Source organism: Kryptolebias marmoratus, linkage group LG4 (genome assembly GCF_001649575.2).
Source record: "Kryptolebias marmoratus isolate JLee-2015 linkage group LG4, ASM164957v2, whole genome shotgun sequence".
Classification (NCBI taxonomy): Eukaryota; Metazoa; Chordata; class Actinopteri; order Cyprinodontiformes; family Rivulidae; genus Kryptolebias; species Kryptolebias marmoratus.
The window spans coordinates 13,225,293-13,247,344 of NC_051433.1; the positions used below are offsets into that span (position 1 = coordinate 13,225,293).

The window sequence follows — 22,052 nt, forward strand, 5'->3', positions numbered from 1 at the left end:
CTGGGGTTGGATCGGAGGTTCTGCGCTCCGGACGGGATTTCACGGCGCAGACCTCCTGGTTGCTCAGCAGAGTTGGAGATGGAGGGAAACTGCAGGAATCCCTTTTTGCACGTGTGCAGCAGCAGCAGCTTCCTCTTGCTCTGGATCTTCATCGGCTTGAACTGGGCTGAGGGGGCGGCGGGGTCCCAGCAAGGGATTCCTCTTTCAGTGTGAGTGAGAATGAAGCGGATGCGCAGCTTTTAATCCTTCAAATGAATTTTCCTAGAAGGAAATACGAATTTAAGCAGAAGCAAACAATCTTTTTGAAGCAGGGAATTTGTGGTTTGCTGGTTTAGCTCTCAGAACTTGTGTGGCTTGTATTTTTTTCTATGAACACATGTTTATGCTCATCAATTTAACTACAAATATAAACCTTTCTGACTTATCAGTACCGGTACCTGCTCATAACCTTCTACAGGGAGGTAAAACAATTACAGGCGTCCTTTTTAAGCAAAGTTCAATGGTGATATAAATGTGGATTGAAACAGTGATGCTTCAAAATGAGTAAACTGAAGAATGTTAGCTGAACTAATTTAACAGAAGCTGTTTGTTTCTTTCCAAATGTTATCAATTAGTTTGCTTTATCTTTTTTAAAACCTCAGATATGTTTGTTTCTCTTTATGGTGGAAAAAGCAAAAATCAACAAAAGGTTGTTTTCTTTTCTTTTCTTTTCCATAGACAATTTGTGTTTTGAAAAACTGCAAATTAAGACAAAAAATTCCTAGAAGGAAAACTATATTTTACAAATATTTTTAAATCGATTTAAAATGTTACAGATAAAATCACAGTCACCCATTTTCTGATGGAGTTATGCAAATTTACAGTCAACATATACATTTAAGTAAAAGAGTTTTAATTGCTTTAAATCGTGTGTTACTTCAGGTCACAACTGTGTTCTCTCAGCTCAGGTGTCAAAAAGCTGCATTGCGCACCTTTTAAACCCCTGAACAAACCCCACCAGCAGGGAAATTCAATTTACACCCTGAAAATTTCACAATGAATGTGTGAGGGTCGGAAACGAAGAACAAAAGAAGGATTTTATTTGAGGTATTTATTAACTTCAAAAACAGCATTAAAAATAAGAAGAAGCTTTATGATATATTATTTTTATCAAGTTCTATATTCCATGCTTATATTACATTATTTACGCTGACCTGAGTTTTACAGCTTGCTGCTTCATGTAGAAGTCCTTTAAATTTGAATAAAAGCTCCATCAGCCATCCTAAAGATGAAGAAAAGGAAAGTCATTTGTCAGGTGAAGGTCAGGGGGATGATGATGATTGTTTGACTGATGGTGTCAGAGAAACGATGAAGAAGGTTCAGCATCAGGAGATGACGGGGAGAAGTCAACGAGCGGATGGCGATAAAAGTTAGAAACTGTCATCACATGTGTCTTTTGTTACACCCAAATAACACACTAAACGCTTCTCTTTTAAAGTTAATTCAAGGTTTACTTGTTTTTGTTAACTTTCTGTGTGTATTTATACACATATTTATACACAGATTTTGACTATTTTAGTGTATTTATTTGTTTCTTTTATCTGATCATGTCTTTTTGTTCCAGAGTAAAGCTTTGGGCCTCTGCATTCGGTGGAGAAATTAAATCGATTTCTGCAAAATATTCTGGATCTCAGTTATTGCAAAAGGTATGTTTCTTTTTTTCTGAGCGCTGTAGGAATTTTTTTATTTCTCCTATTTATCTGATGTTTGTGTGGTTACACCCATTTATGCTGTAATGCTGCATTCCCTCCGTGGTGGCTGCTTAGAGGAGACTCAGGTGTGTTTGGAAGAGAAGCAGCGTGTGTGTGTGTGTGTATGTGTGTGTGTGTGCTTCATGGACCATTAACCACAGCTCTCATTCCTCCCTCATCTCATCTCTCCGGTGAACTCTCTGGACTCAAGAGCTTCAACCCTCAGATATGAATGTGACAAGGAGACAAGCTGAATGAGTGCATCTGACAGTGTGTGAGTGTGTGTGTGTGTGTGTGTGTGTGTGTCTGAGGGGTTTTGTATTATGAAGGATTGAGTAGAACAAGCAGAGATCGTGAGAATCAGATTACCTTTCTGACCACCTGATGGCAGAGGTGGGTTGCTGCAGGCGGTCAGAGTGAACTCAGGTTGATAAATGATGAACTGTCTGCTTCAGTTAAATGGGACCAGACCAGAGAGTGTGAGGTAAACAGCTGGAGGAGCTCCTCTGTATGAATACTGAATTACTGTGTTACAACTCAGGCTGTGTGTTCAATTTTCCAGCAAACTTCAGCAGCCAGGGTTGAAAATTTGCAGGCATGGGAGGAGAAAACAAACAAAAGAAACCATGTGGATAATGAATTTAAAAACTATTAATCTGTGTGGTATGCAAATGCAAATAAATTACATTTTATTTTAACATTTTAATTAACGTTCCTAAAATTGGATTTAAATTTAGTACGGCTAAATTACTGACTAACTTTGATGTTTTTATTTTAAATATCTTCAAATAAGTGAAAAAAGTAAAAAAACAGTTTAACTGAAAAAAAAATCCACATAAATTACACAACATACCAACAGGATGAAAATACAGAAGCAGACTGATAAAACTATGAATGTATAAATAATGGTGTGAAGTTATTATTACACATAAGAATCTAGATTGAGGAAATCTATGGAGGGGAGGTTTGTATTGTTGAGTATTCTGCAAAATCTTCCAAAATATTAAAGAGCTGGATGCTCTGATGTTAAACATGTTGATCCAAAACTGTGAGATTGTGCGAATATTAAAGCTAATTCACATGACTTTCAGCCAACCTATAGAGACATTACTGGTATTTAAAAAATAAAAATAAAACATAGAGACATTACTAGTATAAAGCTGACTTTTCTTGTCTTTATTTGGTACAGGTTGGCGTTTATACTGAATTAGGATTTGAAAAGGATTGTGTAGATCTTAAAAAAGCTTAATTAAAAACAAATAAGTTTGAGCTACAGAGCGAGAGAAGGATTTGTCTGTTGGAAAGGTGACAAAGCAGCAAATAGTCAATAGAACTTTTAGTCAGAATAAGTTTTTAAGAATTTTATCAGTCTGTAACTTTCAGATCTCTTGTCTGAAAAACAGAATTATTTTTTTTTTTCTAAAAGGTTCTTTCAAGTTTTGAAAGTTGTTTAAAATAAGCTCGATCATTAATTAATTGTGAGAATATGAGGAGATGGAGCACAGGAGCTCTCCAACTATTTACAGGCTTTTTAAAATGCACACTTTTTGTTTACAACTGTTTTAAGGAGTTGTGTGTTGTCCTGATGTTGGCAAACACGTATGGAAGAATGGATTACTTTTTGTTGTCTTGCAGGTTATTGCTCTAAACAAATGACTCCACATTGTTCCTTAAATCCTTTGCTTTCCACCTCTGTTTTAGGAGCTGTGGTCCATCACAGCGCCACGATCGGGGGCCAACTCCAGTTCTGAGAACAGTCCTGTTAGGATCAGCAGCAGGATTAGTCCCAAGAGCTCAGCTGCTTGTCTGTGGGAGGAAAGTGGAGGCGCTAGAGGAGGTCCTCGAAAGTATGGAGAAAGTGTGCAAACTGCATTCAGAAAGCGGCTGCAGGCTCAAAATCCAGGATCATCGTGCCCTGAGGTAACAGCTCCTGTATTTGTAAGATTAAAGTGTTTGGACTGAACTAAAGTATGGTTCTGTTTGTTATAGAACATGCAATTCCTTGGTGCACAAAAGCAATCCTCCAATCTCTGCTGCACGTTTGCTCCTTTTTGAGCATCTGTAAGCACTTTGCTCATGTTCCTGCTCATGGAGGCGTGTCTGTGCTGAGCCAGTCAGCACAAAGCAGTGGGCTGTGAGGAGACTGACAGGTCGTTAGGGGGTCCCTGTTGTTAAAGATGATCATTAGCCGCTTTTGATTGTGATTTTCCTCAAATTCACCGGGATTTCTGCAAAATCTGGGAAACACCGAGGCCCCCCTCGGGCTCCTCGGCACTCCTGCATCGGTCATTGCGCTAATCAATAATCATGATCAGTGCTTTTGATGGATGGAGCTCAACCTCTTCTTGATGACTTGGGGTGGAGAGGTGGGGGTCTGTGCTGGGACTGAGGACCCAGGGTGCTGGGGCGAGGAGGACAGGCGTGAAATGAACTGTTCTGCTCCACTGCAACTCCACACTCTTCCTTTCAGTAGGTAATTTGTCGCCTCATGTACTGGTGTGTGTTTTTGTGCACATCCTGTCCACACACTGTGTACCGCGTTTGAATGTGTGCTATGAGCCTTTTGTGACCCGTGATTATTTTTGGATAAGGTTATTAGAAGAGTGTAAGATGTGGCTGAGTGGATTAGTGTGAAATGATAAGGGGTTTTGTTTTTATTTTTTGCGCGCGCGCGTGTGTGTATCGGGCAGATGTGGGATTATGTAATGTTATATTCCTCAGAGCTGTTGCGGGTTTTGGTCTCTCCCTGGAGGTCCTGTACATCCAGCAGAATCAGCATTATTTGAGGTGTAGTTCATTACCCAGCGCTGCCCGAGCATGACACGTTATTATCTTTCTCTTGTGCTTTGACTCCATTTCAATTACCCTCTTCCCATGCATAGCCCTCGTGTCCAGCCCCACCCCTCCACACTCCCCCTGCTCTAGGCCTCCCATCATGTCCATCTCCAGCCAATCGCAGTGAAAGAGGCGCTGCATGTGGAGCCGCTTGCTCAGAGCAGATAAAGGTTGTCAGTCATTTTGTGTCGCTGTAAAGATTTATCAGCCGTTCACCTGAGACTGGCTGCACCTCAGCAGCCACTTGAAGGCTTACAGGCCTTGTTTACGTCTCTGCAGTGACTGAACTGAAACAGTCAGGTGCTGATATGTTACAGAGTTTGTTCAGTGAGCATTTAAGTCATTTTGAATGGTTTGTCTCTGTAAGTCATCCTATCTTTTTAAAGACTTACAACCATCCCGTCTATCAGCGCCACACTTTTCTTCTTTATGGGCTTTTATATTTCAGAAATATAAAGAACCTGAAAAGTCAGTCAGAGTGGAGGAAATTGATGGTGTGAAAGTGGTTAAAAACCTGGCTGTGAAGATGGAGGAAATGTTCCGGAAGAAAGCAGAAGCCACCAGGGTATGTAGAGAACTTTATAAAAAATTATCTTTTTTATTTTGTTTTAGGGGACTAAAGGCGTGCATGTGTAATTTAAGGGGAGGAGAGGGGGAAGTCCGCGGAATTGAAGTGGGAGGGTTGTGTGTATTTTTGTTTTTTTCTAAAAGGAGTTTACTCATCTGGTAAGTGCTCATTAAACTGATGAGACTATATTCTGTGTTTGTCCTGCATGAAAAACCCCATATACTTACACGCCAGTATTAGCAGCACAATGTACATTAACATACTGCTGTTATAGGATTCATGGGTGTATTGGAGCATCAGTGAACAGCATCCTACTGAGAGGAGCTATAAACTATAATCTTTATAAGGCTTAATTTTCAAATTAACACAAGAACACAGTTTGACACATAAAGCTGTCCATTTGGACCTTTTCTTTAATGGGACTTGAAAGAAATTAAATCACATGAGATGTTTAAAGTGAAATGTCTTGTTTGGTTGAGCTGTTAAAGCATTTTTTATCATTTCAGTGACAACTCACTGCTTTTTGAAAGAAAGCAGGTTTACTCAGGTGTGGTTTTTTTTAATGACTACTTTTTAAAATGAACTTCAACTTTTAAAGTTAAACTTTTAAAGGTTTGCGCTTGACATAGGCCTAATGGATTGTCTCATCTTAAAACACATTTATTGGCTTTTAATTCATAAGAGTTGAAATTTTCCATCATTTTAGTGTTGTATTGTTTTTTAGAATTACTTTGACTTGTTTTACCAGATTTGACTTCTTTTGTTGTTTGGTTTTGGTCTTTTGTTAGTATTTTTTTTACTATTTCATATAAAGCACTTTGGCCAACAGCAGTAAATGTGCTTTATAAATAAACTCAAACTTGAACTTGAACTAATTAGGAGTAGACTCCTGGAATTTATCACATCTAAATAAAAATACATTTCAAGGTGAAGTATGTAGACCCAGAGTGCAGACGGTGAGGCAGAGGAGCTGAAGTAAAACCTAAACTTTCAGCGTAACAAAAGCAGAGAAACGTCAATGTTGCGGCACACTAACTACACAAAACAAAAACCAAGAAGCAAAAACCCTTGGAGATTGGAGCAGAAACAGTGCTGGGATCTGAGGAGCATTAAATACACCGACAGGGGAGGTAGGTGAGCTGTTTGCAGATGGGACAGACGAGTGGAACTGAACACGAAGAAAAACAAGGAGACAAGGAGTTTAAATGATGCAGGAAAATATCTGCATCAAACAAGGACAGGCAGAGCTTATAAAATATAATCATAAATAAACTCAAATAACAAGACACAAAAACCCAGGATCATGACAGAATAAGCCTTAAAATCTAAAGTAACTTTAGCATGTTTTTAAATAGACATGCTATTTGGAACAGTTAGCAAACATGCTGCCATGGTTGATATCTGATTTGTGTTTATTTTAAAATAATGTGGTGAGAAAGTTTACAGAAGTAATCATCTCTCACTAAGTCATCCACTGCTTAATATTTGTCTTTTTAGTAAAGCAAGAGCGTTTTTAATAAATCAGGAGATTCAGGGTCGATCGGAGTCTTTCTTCACTGAGAGGGACCTTAAATTGAACAGGTTAGGCACTTGGAATTTCTGCGAGAGCAAATCTTTGAAGAGTCTGGTGATTTGTTTCACACCAGCAGCAGCAGAAGCAGCAGCAGCATCAGGCTGAGACCTCCAGCTTGTAACCATTTTGGTGTTAGGCCTCTGCAGCGACTGCTGGGGGATGATAAGGTTTATCTCTGAGTGCCTGATCCCATGTGTGCGATAAATCATAACAATTAGAGTGGAAATTACATCCAAAGGGTGGATTTTGATTCAATAAACTGGACACAGTTAGACGGAGTAAAGTTTGTATTTATTTTTTTTGTTTGTTTTGGTTTTTCTTCTAAGTGTTATGTGTAAAATCTACTAATGGATAAAACAAGATAACTGATCTGTAACACAACTTTGTCCTCAGAAAAAAAAAAACATGAAAGTCTGGTCGCTGTAACATTTAATAAAAAGGAAAAAAAAGATACATCTAAATCGTGAGCATTAAATTCATGATATATTTTTCTCTGTGTGTGTGCTGATGAAACAAGATCTGGCTATGAGGGCAATTGAATTCGGTCACCAGAGCTCAGCAGTTGTGTTTGTGTAGCAGTTATTTTTGACAGATGTGACAGATGTTAATTACCTGCTTGGCTCTGAAGGCGGGAGTGATTTTTACCAGAACCACAGAGCCAAGCACTTTTTTCCCCTCCTTTCCCACAGAATCGTGTTATTATAGAATTTATTGGTATGTGAGCTTTGGTGTTGAAATCTGTCTCCAACCAGCCTCCATCCATCTTTCTGCTGCTGCGCTCAAAAGTGTGGCCCGGGTGTTGTTATTTGAACTTAAAATGGCTCTGAAGTTAAGGCTATTTAGGGGAAAAAATGAGTTGTTTGAAATTAATTTGGAATTTGATATCTGTTAAAATAAAAAAGCCTATTTTTAGAACGCGGAATGCGCAAAAAAAAGACAAAGCGCAAATAAAGGCTTTTAAAGAAAGTTTTAGATAGGCCTAATCATTGCTGTGTCTTATCCAGATTAGAATTTTTCCAACTTTATTATATGTGCAGTTTTTAACCTGATTTCCCCCCTTCTTTCAGCGGCTGGTGGAGGCGGCGGAAGAAGCGCACCATCAGCATGAAGAAAATCCAGACCTGCAGGTGAGGCTTTGTTCAGGACATTTTTTTTAATAGGTGGGAATAAATGATTTAAAGATGAGTTATTTTTTCCTCGCTCAGAGGAGGAGCTGCTGCAAGGTTGGGAGAAGGGTAATCGGCTTCTGGAAGTTTTTAATGGGCTCCTTCCTGCGCCCTGATGTCCTGTCAGCGCCTTGATACACTGCGTTTCTCAGCTGAGAGGTGGCGCACACACCGAAGGCTGCAGCATTAATAAGTTCAGAAGATTGCATGCGCAATCATAGATCAGAAAACACGTCTCCTCTGCAGCACGTTGAACTAGTTTTTGCAGGTTAAAAAAGAAAAAAAAATAAGCTTTTTGCACGCATGGAGAACACTGGACTAACAAATTGCACATGGAGTTGATGCAGGGGTGAGGTAAAAATAGAAAGAAGTGGGGTCCGTTTCACAGCATCCCCTGCTTGTGTTCTGGGTGATGTTTGGCGGTTTGTTTCATTGCGGCTCTCCTCTGCAGGGGGAATGCAGCATTTCTGCTCTCTCCCTCCGTCTCCCGGCGCCGCGGACAAAGATAAATGAAAGTCTTTTGCGCGGCGCATTGTTTCACTTACATGGCTTTAGATTGAAAAAGCCAGCCGAGCAACAAAACGCAGAAATAACGGCGGCACTTTGCAGTTAATAGAAGCATTTACATCATATGAATTGCACTCGGCGCCTTTGTTCCCTGCCAGTTTCTTTTGGCTGCTCATGGCTCCGTAAAAAAAAAGAAGAAGAAAATAAAAAATAGAACGGAAAGATGAGAAAATCGAACAAGAAATTACGACTGAAATGGAAAAGAATGATTTGTCTTTGCGTTTACTTTAGTTGTAAAGAACACCTAACATCTGCTGTCCTTTTAGAACCATGATCTCCTCAGAGAAGCAGGTATTTTAATTAAAAATGTTTCCAAATGATCCACAAAACTCCTTATGGTGTTGTTCCCTTCAATGGGATGTCCACAAATTTAAATTCTTTACTATATCTTCATCATAAATATGTTTACAGAAATCTTTCATTTATTTATAATTAAACTTTTTTTTTTTTTTTACTTTTTCTCATTTTGAACTGAACCAAATTGTGTCTGCGTATTTTGCCTTTTATTAATTATTATTCTCTTGATTTATAAGAATTTATTATTTTTTTTATTTTCCTGTCCCGCCAGTATTTTTTTAAAGCCTCGGGGCACACAGCAGACCTGTACATTGAAATTTCCTCCATAATGACCACATCAAAAACATAATGTGGAAAAAGGCGATATCCACCTGTGATAATGATCTGATGTCATGATATCTCCCCCTCTGGCATCATTTAGCCAACTGCTCCTCGTCTGACACGTTTTTCACGCATCATTTCTCTGAGCGCAGAGATTTCAGCTCCCTGCTCTGATCTCAGCTGCTTCCAGGCGGGACAGTCAGGACCTGAGGCCGGGGGGGGAGGGGGGAGACAACCTGTTTAGGGTTTGTTACTAGACATTATAAATAAAATAACAAACAATTTTAAAAAGATATTTCTTATAGAGGAAAGTGCCTCAAAATGTCTTGGACAATTTTAAAAAATGTCTGACAATTCTCTTAGATTTTTTTTTCTTGCATTGTTTCAGTTTTTATTATTATTATTATATTTTTCCAAAGAGGAGACTGAATTTTATCACTTTAATTAAAAACCAGAACACTTTTTGCAGAAAACAGAGGAAATGTTAAGCAATGAATGAAAACTGAAACTAAAAGCTAAAGTCAGCAAAAGAGTAGCTAAAAGCCACATTTTGCTGAACAGTAAAAAAAAAGCAAAAACTGACTGAACTGGAGCTTTAACCTAAAAATGAAGAAACTATGCTGATGTAGATTTCAGGGTTTTTCAAGGACTTGAAGAGTTTTCCGTTCAATCACAAGATAAAGTCAATAAAGTTAAGTATTTTAAAAAGTGTAAAAGTTCCAAAAACCAAAAGCCATAGCTAAAATGATGTTCTGAATGAGTTGAACATACTGAGATATAAGTGTGTAAATAAGCTGAAAATATGCAGAAGTAGATCAAACAATGTAGAGAAGAAACTATGAACAGGAAAACAGCCTGAATGCTGACTCAGCATTTACACAATACAAGTTGTCTTGTTTTAAAACATCAAAGTTTCCTTTTTAACCTTTAAAACCTTCTCAACCTGCAAGTTAAAGGTTTTAAACCTCTGCTTTACAGCTTCTGAAACTATTTACTTATAACCTAAAAAACACTGAAACATAGTATTATTATGAATAATATAACTTACATTTCCACTGATTTACTGATAAATGTCCAAAATTAATAGTTTGTTGTTTACAAGTTTTTCTCTTCGTAGTTGAAGATAAAAAGCGATAATGTTTTGGCCCGTGTCTGTGTGTGTGTGTTTGTTTGTCTGTCTGTCTGTTAGCAAAATATCTCCTAAACCAGAGGGAAAATTTTCAGAAAGTTATCACTTGATGTGCATTTACAACCGATTACCTTTTAGAGTCAATCCGATTTAAAATGGCCACCACAGCAAAGCAACCTCGGCAAACACAAACATGACAATAACTCAACCTGTTTTACAAATATTGAGCTAAAATTTGGTGCAGTAGTAGCTGAGCATTCTCCCCAATACATACTCAGAGCACAACCATGAACCACTGGACAGATTTTGATGAAACTTTCACAAAGCAATGATTGGATGTACATCTACAGCTGATTAACTGTTGGAGTCACCCCCATAAAAGATTGCCACTACAGGTAATCAGCGTTAGCCTACACAAAAATGACTCTAACTCAGTTAATTTTACAAATTTTGTGCTCAGCCTCAGTGTGGTAGTATCTGAGAGTAATTCCCAACACATATAACAAGTGCTAACAGACCACACAAGATATTACATAAGATCACGCATAACATCATTTACAAAACAGCTATAACTCTGTCCCTTCTCAGCATATTGATGATCATAGTTTAAAAGTCGGGCATAAAAGATGGGAGACAATATGGATTCTTTAAAGGAATGAAAGGCCTTTAATCATATCTGAGTTTCTGACTCTAATCAATGGGTGATCAATATGTGTGCGTGGATGCCGCCTTGCAGAGATGCACTTCTTGTTTTTGTGACTTTTCAGTTTTCTTTGAACAGCCTGATTCAAGTTGATGAGACAGAAAGTGTTTCAGAAGTAACTGTGAAGCTGATGGTGAGCAAAGGAGTAGCCCAGCTGTAGTATATATACAGTAAGCTGTGAGAGCTTTCTACCGTACGCCTGTTGGTACCTGGAGGCCCCAGCTGTCTGCAGATCTCTGCAGAGCGTGGCCCCCCAGCTCTAGCTGCAGTCAGTGGGCTGTCTCAGGGAGCTGCGGCGTCCCGTGCCTGCTCCACAGTAATAACCCTGGTGGTTATCGTGCCGCCCTTACAGCACTCCACTTCTGCTGAGTGTGCTGGTTTCTCCTCTCCCTCCCTCCACCCCTCCACAGCTCCTCCTTCCCTTCCTGCGCAGTGCCGCAGCTCGTCAGAGAGCTGCTCAGGCGTGGTATGAGCTGTCAGGAGCTGCTTGATGGTGATGCCCGCTCGGTCTCCCCAGAGAGTGATGCTATGGAGTCCATCAGCCATGTCTCCCTCCCATCCTCCCCATCATCCCAGCCCTTCTCTCTCAGCGCTCGCAAGAAGGACTAAAGGCCACAGAGAGGCCTCTCAGACAAGATGAGTTAGTCTTTTTTCTGCCGCAGCGAAGGACAGGTTACACTAACTGTAAGCATTTTTTTTTTTTACTATAAGCAAAGTCCTCCCAGCACATCCAACGTCTTCTTAGACCTAATGGTAAACTTTTATGTAACAAATACAAACAGTCATGACCTGCTGTAGCTCAGGTTGGTAAAGCAACAATTTTTTCTCGTAATATCCTTGTTTCAAAATGTTCTTGAGTAAAACTCTGAAAAGTTGAAATGACCTAATCTTTTTTAGCAAATGTAGGAAGTCAAAAATATTAAATATTTATTGTATTCTTGTTGTTTCACTTAGCAGAAATAAACAAACCATATTGTTAACTAGATAATAAAATTTTGATTTGACAATAAATTTACCTTATACTTTCTTGAAAATAAAAATAAAATGTGGGGTTTTGGGTTTTCTGTTTTCAGTTATTGTCTTCATGTTTTCTGTTTGAGTCGTTGTTCTGTTAGCTTTTGTCTTAGTTTTTATTCTTGTGGTTGTGTGTTGTTTCCTGTCACTATTCACTCTTCCTCAGTCACTCACTTGCCTGTCAGCCACGCCCATCTACACCTGTCCTGACTCTGTAATCATGCCACCTGTTCCCACTCACCTCGTTATCCTCAGTGTTCAAAACCCGGTCACTCCCTCCATACCTCGCTGGTCCATTGTTTGTTGTTTGTTGTTTGTTGTTTGTTGTTTGTTGTTTGTTGTTTGTTGTTTGTTGTTTGTTGTTTGTTGTTTGTTGTTTGTTGTTTGTTGTTTGTGCATGATCTGTTTCCGTACTGCTTGTTCCGGGACCTCACCATGTTCATGTTTTCTGCTTTAGTTTGTATTTAGTTTATGTTTATTATTTTGCTGCCACGTCAGCTTTTTGTTTTTGTTTTGTTCATTTCTTACTTTATTAAAATTAGTTTATTTTTCACAATGAGTCTGCGCTCTGGGTTCGTCTCCATCATCTCTTCAGACCATGTATAAAGCATCTTTTTATTCGTCCAACCTTTAACTTTTCTTTTCACTCAGTCGTTTCATGTTTCTGTTACTGTCTTTGCTTTTCTAATTTAGTTTTATTGGTAAACTCATCTTGGCTAAGGTCAGAAAAAAATTTCATGGAACAGATTTTTAAGACCATCTTCCGAATAATACAAATCTCTTTTTTTCTGTATGAAAAGTCCTGCCTCCTCTATAAAATACACTAGCATGAACTGAGTAAAGCACAAACCCATCCATCCATTTTCTTCCCCCACTTCTCCTTTCCTGTACTGGGCGCCTATCTCCAGCCGTCACTGAGCATAAAGTGGACTACACCCTGGACAGGTCGTGAGTCCATCACAGGGACACATAGAGACAACCATTCATGCTCTCACTCACACCTGGGGACAATTTAGGGTTACCAACTAACCTAACATGCATGTTTTTAGTCTGTGGGAGGAAACCAGAGTACCCGGTGTAAACCCACATGTGAACAGGGAGAACATGCAAACTCCACCCAGAAAGGCCCCAGGTCGGGAAGCAATCCTGCTGTGAGGCGTCGGCTCTAACTACTGCGCACATACACACACATCTACACACACAGATGAAAGTTAGCCCGTAAAAATAAAATATGCTGATGAGATGGTGTGTGGCATTTCCTCAGTTGAAAAATATGTGCATATGTCACATTTACTGCTTTTTTTCAGTATGAATACTTCAATGCTGTGCTGATCAATGAAGTGGACGAGGAGGGCAATAATGTGGAGCTGGGCGGCGAGTTCATCCTGGAGCCCAACGACCATTTCAACAACCTCTCAGTCAATCTGAGCCTCAGTGTGGTGCAGGTGCCCACCAACATGTACAACAAAGGTGAGAACTCCTGCAGCTGGCCCCGAGACAGGATGATGTGAGAGTTATTGACCTGCAGGAGGTGGATAAACAAGGAGGAAAGATGGAGGTGGGAGCGGGGGGTAAAGTAAGTGGTGAAAGTGAGAAATGGTAGCCGGGCCTGTCACAGACTGTGGGAAGTGAAGTTGGGAGATCGATAACAGCTCAGATGTAAAGGCAGACCTCTCTGTAAAGATGTTGTTCATATGGGAGCTGCTCAGTAGCTTCTTGTTGTCACATCGCCCGGGTGGCTTTTGTTTGGCTGTAATAGACTTCCCATAACTCTCTGCTCATAACACAAAGGGAGGCTCGTCCAGCAGGAGGAGTGGAGGGAGGGAGGGTTAGTCACAGCCTTTGTGTCTCCTTCAGAGGGACTCAATAAGGGACAAAGGTCAATCATGCAGTCAGTAATGGCGACCACTGCCATTATCACCATTTAATGCGCTTGTCTCTTTGTGTGTCTCAGTGTGTCTCTGTGTCCTCATCGTCAGATCCTGACATCGTGAACGGGGTTTACTGGTCCGAGGCCCTGAACAAAGTCTTCGTGGAGAACTTCGAAAGAGATCCGACACTAATCTGGCAGTACTTTGGAAGCGCCAAAGGCTTTTTCAGGCAGTATCCTGGTGAGTGCTGTCAGTTAGCTGTTCCAAAAAAGTTTCAAAGAAAACAAAGCAACTGGACTTTTGTCTGTAGTTGAAGACATTTTCTCTTCCCAGCTCAGCTTCAACTACAGAACAGAAGTCCCTTTGCTTTGTTTATGTTTTTTATTTTTTATTTGCAATGTCCTGAATGACTGAGAATCTTCACCAGCATATATATCAGTCAGCTGCTGTCTGTTTTCATAGAGTGAAAAAGTCTTCAGTTGTTCTTATATTTCTTTATTTTTTTCCTTCCAAGGAGATAAACAATTTTGATGAATAGTCGTCCAAACTTCCTAAAGGTCTTTTAAAGTTTTTCTTTGAACCTTGGGTGATGTTTGCTTGTTTTCAGTCCTGACCATTTTCAGAAGAATATTTTGTTGTTGTTTAAGCCACTTAACTCTGACCTATGAGTCATTCAGGGATAAGAAGATTCAATGTTCATAGTCCCAAAAAAAACTCATTGAGAAACGTTAAGAAGAGCTTAAAGAGTTACTGATCAAGGCCACTTTAAAAGGTTACAAGAAAGTCCAGCTCCTTGGAAACAAAATACAAAGATGTTAGTGATGGTTGCAAACATTTGGAAAGAGTTATAATGCTGTGTTGAATATGGGCTGGGGTTTTTCTGCTTCAGAGGTTTTTGTGTTATGAATGTCATCTTTGCTGGGACATTGTCAATCTGCCATCTTTTTGAATTTAGCAAAAAATTTCGTAGTAATGATTACAGTGGGAGTTTTTCATGCATTTTGTTGACAAGGAAGGACTTTTCATCCTAAAACCAAGATTTCTAACATCAAGTAAGTTTCATGAAAGTGTTGATTTTGTAAAAAACGGTCGTGTTTTTTGAATCCAAGATGGTTTAAGACACCAATCAAAACCCAGCGTCAGAGTTTGGGGAACAAAGAGTGAGTAAAATCCAAAAAGGATATTAAATACCTCCACCTCGAAAACACTGACTTTTATGCCAATAGTTTTATATTTGGAAAACCATCATTTTGGGTTTTCTCATTAGATTTAAGGGTAAGGTGTGAGGAGAGATAAAGTTATGTTTAGGATTAGTTATCCCCTTAGGGTCCATCGTACATAGAGGTTAGTATTATATTCTTTTAACGCTTGCTGTGTTTATGTGTGATTGAGAAACGGGGAAAAGAAAGATTTGTGCCACTGAAGCAGTCAGCTTAAAAAAAACTGATCAGAACAAATGATTTAGAATTTCTAAAAGGGTAATTTGGTTAATGTTGTAATTTTACAGCCCATCAGAGAGAAAGCACATATACAGACTGCAATTAATCAGAATTTGGCTGTGTTGGTCTGCAGCCACAGTGAAGAACAGCCAATTATCTCACACAGAAACATGAAACTAAAGGCTGGTTCACTTCGATGCTGAGAAAAAAATAAGATTAAACTTATATTGATGTCAAACAAATATGTTTGTTCAATAATCCTGTGTTTAACAAGAAATTAATTATTTCTCATCTCCAATAACCCCTAAAATTTAAGACGTTTCAAGGTTTTCCTTTTCTTTAGAGCGTTTTGTTTTGTAAAAGAGAGAAAAGGTTGATAAAGCAAGGCATAGTTTGTCAGTTTCAAGATTTGCTATTATATACAAGCAGCATGTAAAGACAAAAAAACATCAATATATCTGTGTGTATCCCACACCAAATATGTGAATCTTTGGTTTTTCTGAACAGACCTGGCTGCCTCTGAGCTCCTTAACTGTCTTATGTTGTAGATTTTTAACAAATAGTTAAAAAGTGGAACATCATTCTTGAATTAATCTACATTTAATGCTGCAGCCGGTGGTGACTGTGGGACAGACTCCAGATCATCTGCAGTCAGTGGATTCATGATCGAGACAAAATGTATGGCTCAGTGTCTTTTAAGATATTTTAAACAAAAGTGCAGGTCTTCTCTTGATTTCTGTTACCTTAAAAATGTGGTAAAAACATATTTAGATGTACTCAGAGGTTAGCATTTAGCCTCTGAATATTTAGTTTTAATTGTAATACAATATATCAATAATTTGCATTAGATACGTAGCATGTTTTTATTAATAAAAGTCTATGGAGACAGTTTTTTGACATAGCAGTTCTGTGTCAGAGTACCTCGTTTTTTCCTTTGTGAAACTTTTTTTTTCTTATTTCTTTTTTCTTTCTTACTTTCTCTCTCCCAGGAGTAAAGTGGCATCCAGACGAGCATGGCGTCATCGGCTTTGACTGCAGAAATCGGAAGTGGTGAGTTTCTAGGTGTGAAAATGTTGAACCTCACATGGTCGCGTGAGGAATCTTTAGTCTTTTACTTGTTTTTAACTCCAGCGTAAACTTTAGACTCATGAGACGGAAACAACTGTTGTAAAGTTTTCAGTTCAGCTTCTTTCCTCTGTGGTAGCGTTTTACTCTGCATGCTCAGAATCCTTTGACCAGCAAAGACAGAAAGGCTAATGTAAACGTGTGTTTAGAAACAAGTTTAGCCATTTAGACAGAATGTTGGCACTGCAAAAGACAGGAGACAGTTGGATGAGGTTATGCCCATGTGTGCTGCATCTTGTTCAACCTGAGCGCTCGATTAAACAATTCCTCCATCAGGCCCTCGTGTCTCTTTGTCGCCTCGAAATTTGCACCTGTACTTGTAAAATCATACATAAATTCTTCCCTCAGTGTTGTTACGTTTTGTGTAATTTATGTCTGTATCACAGGTACATCCAGGCAGCAACGTCCCCCAAAGACGTGGTGATTTTAGTTGATGTTAGTGGAAGCATGAAGGGGCTGAGGCTGACCATCGCCAGACAGACTGTTTCCTCCATACTGGACACTCTGGGAGACGATGACTTCTTCAACATCATTGCAGTGGGTCCACTTTCTGTCTCCTTTGTCTGCATTTTAGTCACTTCTAATTGGTTACAAAAATGTAAAGGGTTTTAGGCGTTTTTGTTTCATGTGACTTGATATCAATCACCAACAAAACCCAACAGTTGAATTTATTTTTCTGTTCTGTTGATGCAACTTTTCCCCGCAGTACAATCAGGAGATCCACTATGTAGAGCCTTGTCTGAATGGTACGCTGGTCCGGGCCGACAGAACAAACAAAGATGTGAGTCCCTGATCAGTCGGGTTAATCTGCTGCACATTACGTTAAATTTATTTGATTAATCTTAAAAGTCCATTTGTACATTTTTTACATTTTTGTGTTTATCTGACAGCATTTCCGTGAACATCTGGACAAGCTGTTTGCCAAAGGGATTGGACTTCTGGGTGAAGCTCTGACCGAAGCGTTCACCATCCTGAGCGATGTGAGTTTCACTCCAGTAAACCTGTGACCGTCAGTTTAATGAGGACAGCTGTTCAAACATTTATCTTTGCCTTTGAAATTTAACTCAAAGAAAGCATCCCTAACAGATCCACTCCTTTATTCTTTACTGATTTGTGACAATCATTAGTATTCAGTTTTTTTTTTCCAACATAATAAATTGACGAGGGCTTCGCCTGACCAGAACAGAGGTAAAGCCTTTGTTTCACAAGTCACGTTTGTTTTCACAGACAGAAAACATGAATGTACAACACTCTGAATGTTTTCAGTAAACCATAAAAGGAGCACGCTCCACTCGCAGATATTTGAGCATTTGGGAGGTGTGTCTCCTGTCGAAACGCTCCATTGCAATCCCCGTTCTGCCCTCCAAACACAGACACATCCATTCTGAAGTGTGATTAATGGCTCTAATTAATGTCAATGATTAATATTGCTGCTGATTAGAACACGGAGAAGATAAAGCCAGGAGCCAAGCAGCACTTCCTTTATCTCCCTGTTTTCAGGCAAGCTTCAGCTGCGTCGATGAAGCTGAGGGAGCACAGCTCTTACCTCTGCATTTGTCAGATTAATTAAAGCTCCGCAATGAATATGGTAATCAGGTCGCCGGTAGCCCGCCACTGAAATTCACAGTTGCACAGATAGCCAGTGAATTAAGTTAAGAATGCAACCTATCAAAGGCCCGATCGAAAAGAAACTCTCTTTATGCTGCAGTTAAATTGAGTCCCGGTCAGTAAAGTGAGAGTATTTCTGAAAAACGAAATGCAATGAGTCCTCCTTCAAACAGACCACTGATACAACTCAAACACATTATAAAACTTAACATTTTGATAACAGATTTTTCCTCTTAATTGAAAACAGGGACATCATCTTAACTCTCTTGCTTCAAGGACAGTTGATTGAATATACTTCATCAACAACAGATTATTGATAAAATCTTATGTAATTGGCAATTATGGTTGCAGTCCCTATGTGCTCATGGCTGAAAGATAAACCGCACCATAAACATTCATACAAAGACCTTGGAAGAGAGTAAACAAGGAGCCCATCTACAGAGCGAGCTGCTGTCAGTCATTAATCTCCTGAGCGCGATGAGAACCTTCCCCAGACCGGACCGAGCTCCTCATCGGTCTTTATCTCCGAAGACGTCTCATCATGTGAAATCACATGGTAAATTCAATTAGCACGCTGCTTCGGTTCTTAATGATGTTTATGATGGTTAACAGTCACGCTGTCATTTCTCTTCTTTTTTTTTACAGATTAAAAGTAAACAAAAAAAAAAATTCCAGAGCTTAAAATATTTAATTTTACTGAAATTGATGCTGGATGATTACCATATTAAGCTTTTTTTTGTTGCATTTCTTTCTGGAGGAGAACAAAATTGGAAAAGACTTTGTAATATTAACTTTTTACAGTATTAGACAGAACTACAATCTGTGCAAAATGCTGCATGTTGTCAATCTCAAACTGAAGTAAACCTCAACATCTTCAGCTCTGCCACTTCGAAGCGAATATATGTCAAGTTTTCATCCAATATTTTTTTGAGAATCACCTTCTTGGTGATTACTATTTTATGCATCAAACTGGGTTTTCTTTGTTTGTTTTCATTTTTTTAGATTCAGCTAAAGAAATTGTCTTTGTGACAGACTCAGCGTGCTTAAAAGATCTAATTTGAAACAGGTTCTTTGCTAAAGTGTGTGCTATGTCTTGACACAACGCTGGACCGCCCCTTTAGTTTAGGAGCGCATTAATGACAGACTGATTAAAGTTAAGTGGCATAACAAAGAGAAACATGTCTTTGAATATGCTCAGGTACTGGACAGAAAATAGGTTTTAAAAAGCATCCAAAGTTCTAATAAAAACATTTGACAGACCTGCAGAAAACGTGAAAAAATATTGATCAAGATGACTTTCAAAGATTACAAGAAAGTCTCAATCCTTGGAAGCAAACTATAAAACTAGAGGAAGGACCTAAAACCTTTGCACAGTCCTGTGCATTTTCTAACAACAAAGTTTTTTTTTTTCTTTATGTAAGTGAAGGACCTCTGAATGATACTCGTCCTGTGTGATTTAAGAGCAGATGAGCTCAGCAGGATTTGTCCTGTGATTGTGTCACAGAGTCCTTTGGCTCCACATTTACACTGTTACAGGTCAATAAAGCACTTAATTACTGCACTGCATCTTCTGGCATCAGAATAAAGCACGCCACATTGTTCAGGATTACTAAAACTCAAAGTGTTGCCTATTGACTGAGACCTTCCAGGCATCACGTGAAGTTCCTTTTCTTCACTGTGTAAATTATAGCCTCCAGAACATTTTGTGTCATTTCTTTTCTTGTATGTTTTCCCCTCTTTCTGTAGTTTAATCAGACAGGACATGGCAGTCTGTGCAGCCAGGCCATCATGCTTGTCACTGATGGAGCAACTAAAATGTATGACGATGTTTTTGAGAAGTACAACTGGCCGGAAAGAAAAGTGAGTCTTGACCTTGCCTTTTTTTTTATTCTTGTGGTACATGCTTTTTGTGTGATTTACTTTGTCGCACTTATTTGCCCTGACTTTTTTGCTTATTCTGCGGTTTTCTTGCATCAGGGCTATGCATGCATTTTAATACTCAAGCTCCTGTTTGATGTTGTGAGGAATTGGATTCGTACTTCATTACTACTCAGTAATGTAAAATCCATGTCAGTGTGAGTTTTTTTCAAGGTGCTGATGTATTACAACTCAATTCTTTCCCCCCCAGTAGGTACAGAACATGGGAAATTAACAGCTTTCAAGAGCTGTGCATGTTTAAAAGCTAAATCCTGAAGGCTCCGCTCCCTCTACCCCACTCCTGTGCCCTCACAATTATTTCCAACTCAACATTTACTTTAAAATCCTTTGTCTGACCACGTTTGCTAAATGCAATTGAAAATAAATTAACAACTGCGCTGTTCACAGAGCAATAAAAGCAACAGCTCGGGGGCTTTTGTTCAGTCCTATTGAGCATATGTGTGTTGGCAGAGTGTTTGGCAGAGCACAAGGCAGTGTTTGGCACCCCAACCCCCCACCCACCCGGTCCACACACACCCTCAGGGCTGCTATATGGCAGCCATTCAGTGTTTTCTATATGCTTTATGCTTAGCAAAGCATCTGGAGGCAATGAGGCGTGCAGGTCTGGCAAAGTGTCACACAGTGTTCTCCAAAGGGACACTTGCACATGCCCTCATCCCCAGACCCCTTTTAAAAGAACATTTATTTATCTTTACAGCAAAATGCTCATAGCAAAAATACAAAGGACAATGCAGTCCGAAAAAGATTTGGTGAACAAAAAAAGTTAAAACTGCTCCTAAACATTAGTTGGATCTTTATGATTCCTTTTGCTCTGAAGCGAAAAATGAGCAGCATCACTTTTTATGTTTTTGTTTTTTATCTTTTGTCCTAAATGTTGTCGTCTGTGTGTTCTTTGCACAGGTGCGCATATTCCCCTACCTGATTGGACGAGAGTCTGCGTTTGCTGATAATCTTAAATGGATGGCTTGTGCCAACAAAGGTTGGAGACTTTTTTTGATAAACATTTTCAATGAAAGCTTTGCATCCAAGGAAAGAAAAGGCTCCAGTGTGGTGTTTATGTACATTAATATGATAAATTAAATATGAGTGGGGATCTGTGGGGTTTGGTTGTGTACATTTATCTCTTGTGTGTTTGTGTGTGTGGGTGAGCACGCGCGTGCGTGTGCTTGCTCAACCTCCCTCTGCCAAGAGGCAATGAAGTGTCACTTGAGGGTGGGGGGGGTTCGGAGGTCAATCCGCTCTAATCCCTCTTCCTGTCAGTGTCTACCTCTCGGCTGCTCACAGCTGATGGCTCTCACGTGTCAGCGCTCCGGATGAGTGCCCTCTGAAAGGGAAAGTCACAGGCAGGAAAACTGATCGCAGAGGGATTGTAGAATGACAAGCCCCAAACCTCCTCCCCCCCATAGACCCCCACTGCGAAATAACCTTACATGTTCAATGTGAAACATTAAGATCTGCGGGAGCTGACTCCAAGTCAAAGGCATTCTGTGCTGCAGTAAACCTGCAGCACATTTCAGGGCATTTGACGAAAACCCCAGCGGGATTGGACACTAATGAAATACATAATGACCACATAGATTAGAGGAATTCTATGTTAGATAAGAACTGAATTTCCATAAAATGTTCCACAAATATCTACACCAGCCTGGGATTATTTACTGATATTCAAATAATACAAAATATACAAATAACATAACCATTCTGCACTTTAGTTTGGGTCACTGGTTGAGTCTGTTGAGGAGTAAAAATATCTGGAGACTATCTTTGACTTAGCTGAGGTTCCCCTCAGACATTGAGTCGATTCTCAGGAAGTGCCACCAGAGGATGTACCTCCTGAGGAAATTGAACTCCTTCTTGATCAGTAAGAACATCTTACTACACTGTTTTTGAAAGTGTCCTGTCCTTCTTTATGAGCTGCCGGTTCCAGACCATCACCCTGCAGGACAGGAACTTTCTACACAACATTGTTACGGTGTGTTTTGAATTCAGGGGACTTCCTGCTTGCTCTCTGCCTGCTGTGTATGAGCAGCAGGTTTGCACTCCGGCCAGTCAGATAGTACAGGACTCTTCCCACGCTCTTTTCTCAGCTTTTGAGTGACTGCCGTCTGGTCACAGACTACGTTATCTGGCCTGCAAAACTCGAGGGAGGAGAGCAAACTTTGTTCCTT

General features: G+C 39.6%; 1 protein-coding gene across 1 annotated transcript in view; it reads left to right on the top strand.

Annotated features, from left to right (window-relative positions):
* Nucleotides 1-6: 6 nt before the first annotated feature.
* The window catches only part of LOC108247370 (voltage-dependent calcium channel subunit alpha-2/delta-3-like), a 35,249-nt gene continuing 13,203 nt past the window's right edge, over nt 7-22,052 (top strand). The window contains exons 1-13 of the mRNA XM_017435430.3: nt 7-209; nt 1,604-1,685; nt 3,432-3,650; nt 5,014-5,130; nt 7,774-7,833; nt 13,211-13,373; nt 13,883-14,014; nt 16,203-16,263; nt 16,725-16,875; nt 17,045-17,119; nt 17,229-17,318; nt 19,693-19,806; nt 20,785-20,863. Coding sequence (XP_017290919.1) covers nt 79-209; nt 1,604-1,685; nt 3,432-3,650; nt 5,014-5,130; nt 7,774-7,833; nt 13,211-13,373; nt 13,883-14,014; nt 16,203-16,263; nt 16,725-16,875; nt 17,045-17,119; nt 17,229-17,318; nt 19,693-19,806; nt 20,785-20,863 — 1,474 coding nt within the window. The 5' untranslated portion in view covers nt 7-78. The remainder of the gene's footprint in view (nt 210-1,603; nt 1,686-3,431; nt 3,651-5,013; nt 5,131-7,773; nt 7,834-13,210; nt 13,374-13,882; nt 14,015-16,202; nt 16,264-16,724; nt 16,876-17,044; nt 17,120-17,228; nt 17,319-19,692; nt 19,807-20,784; nt 20,864-22,052) is intronic.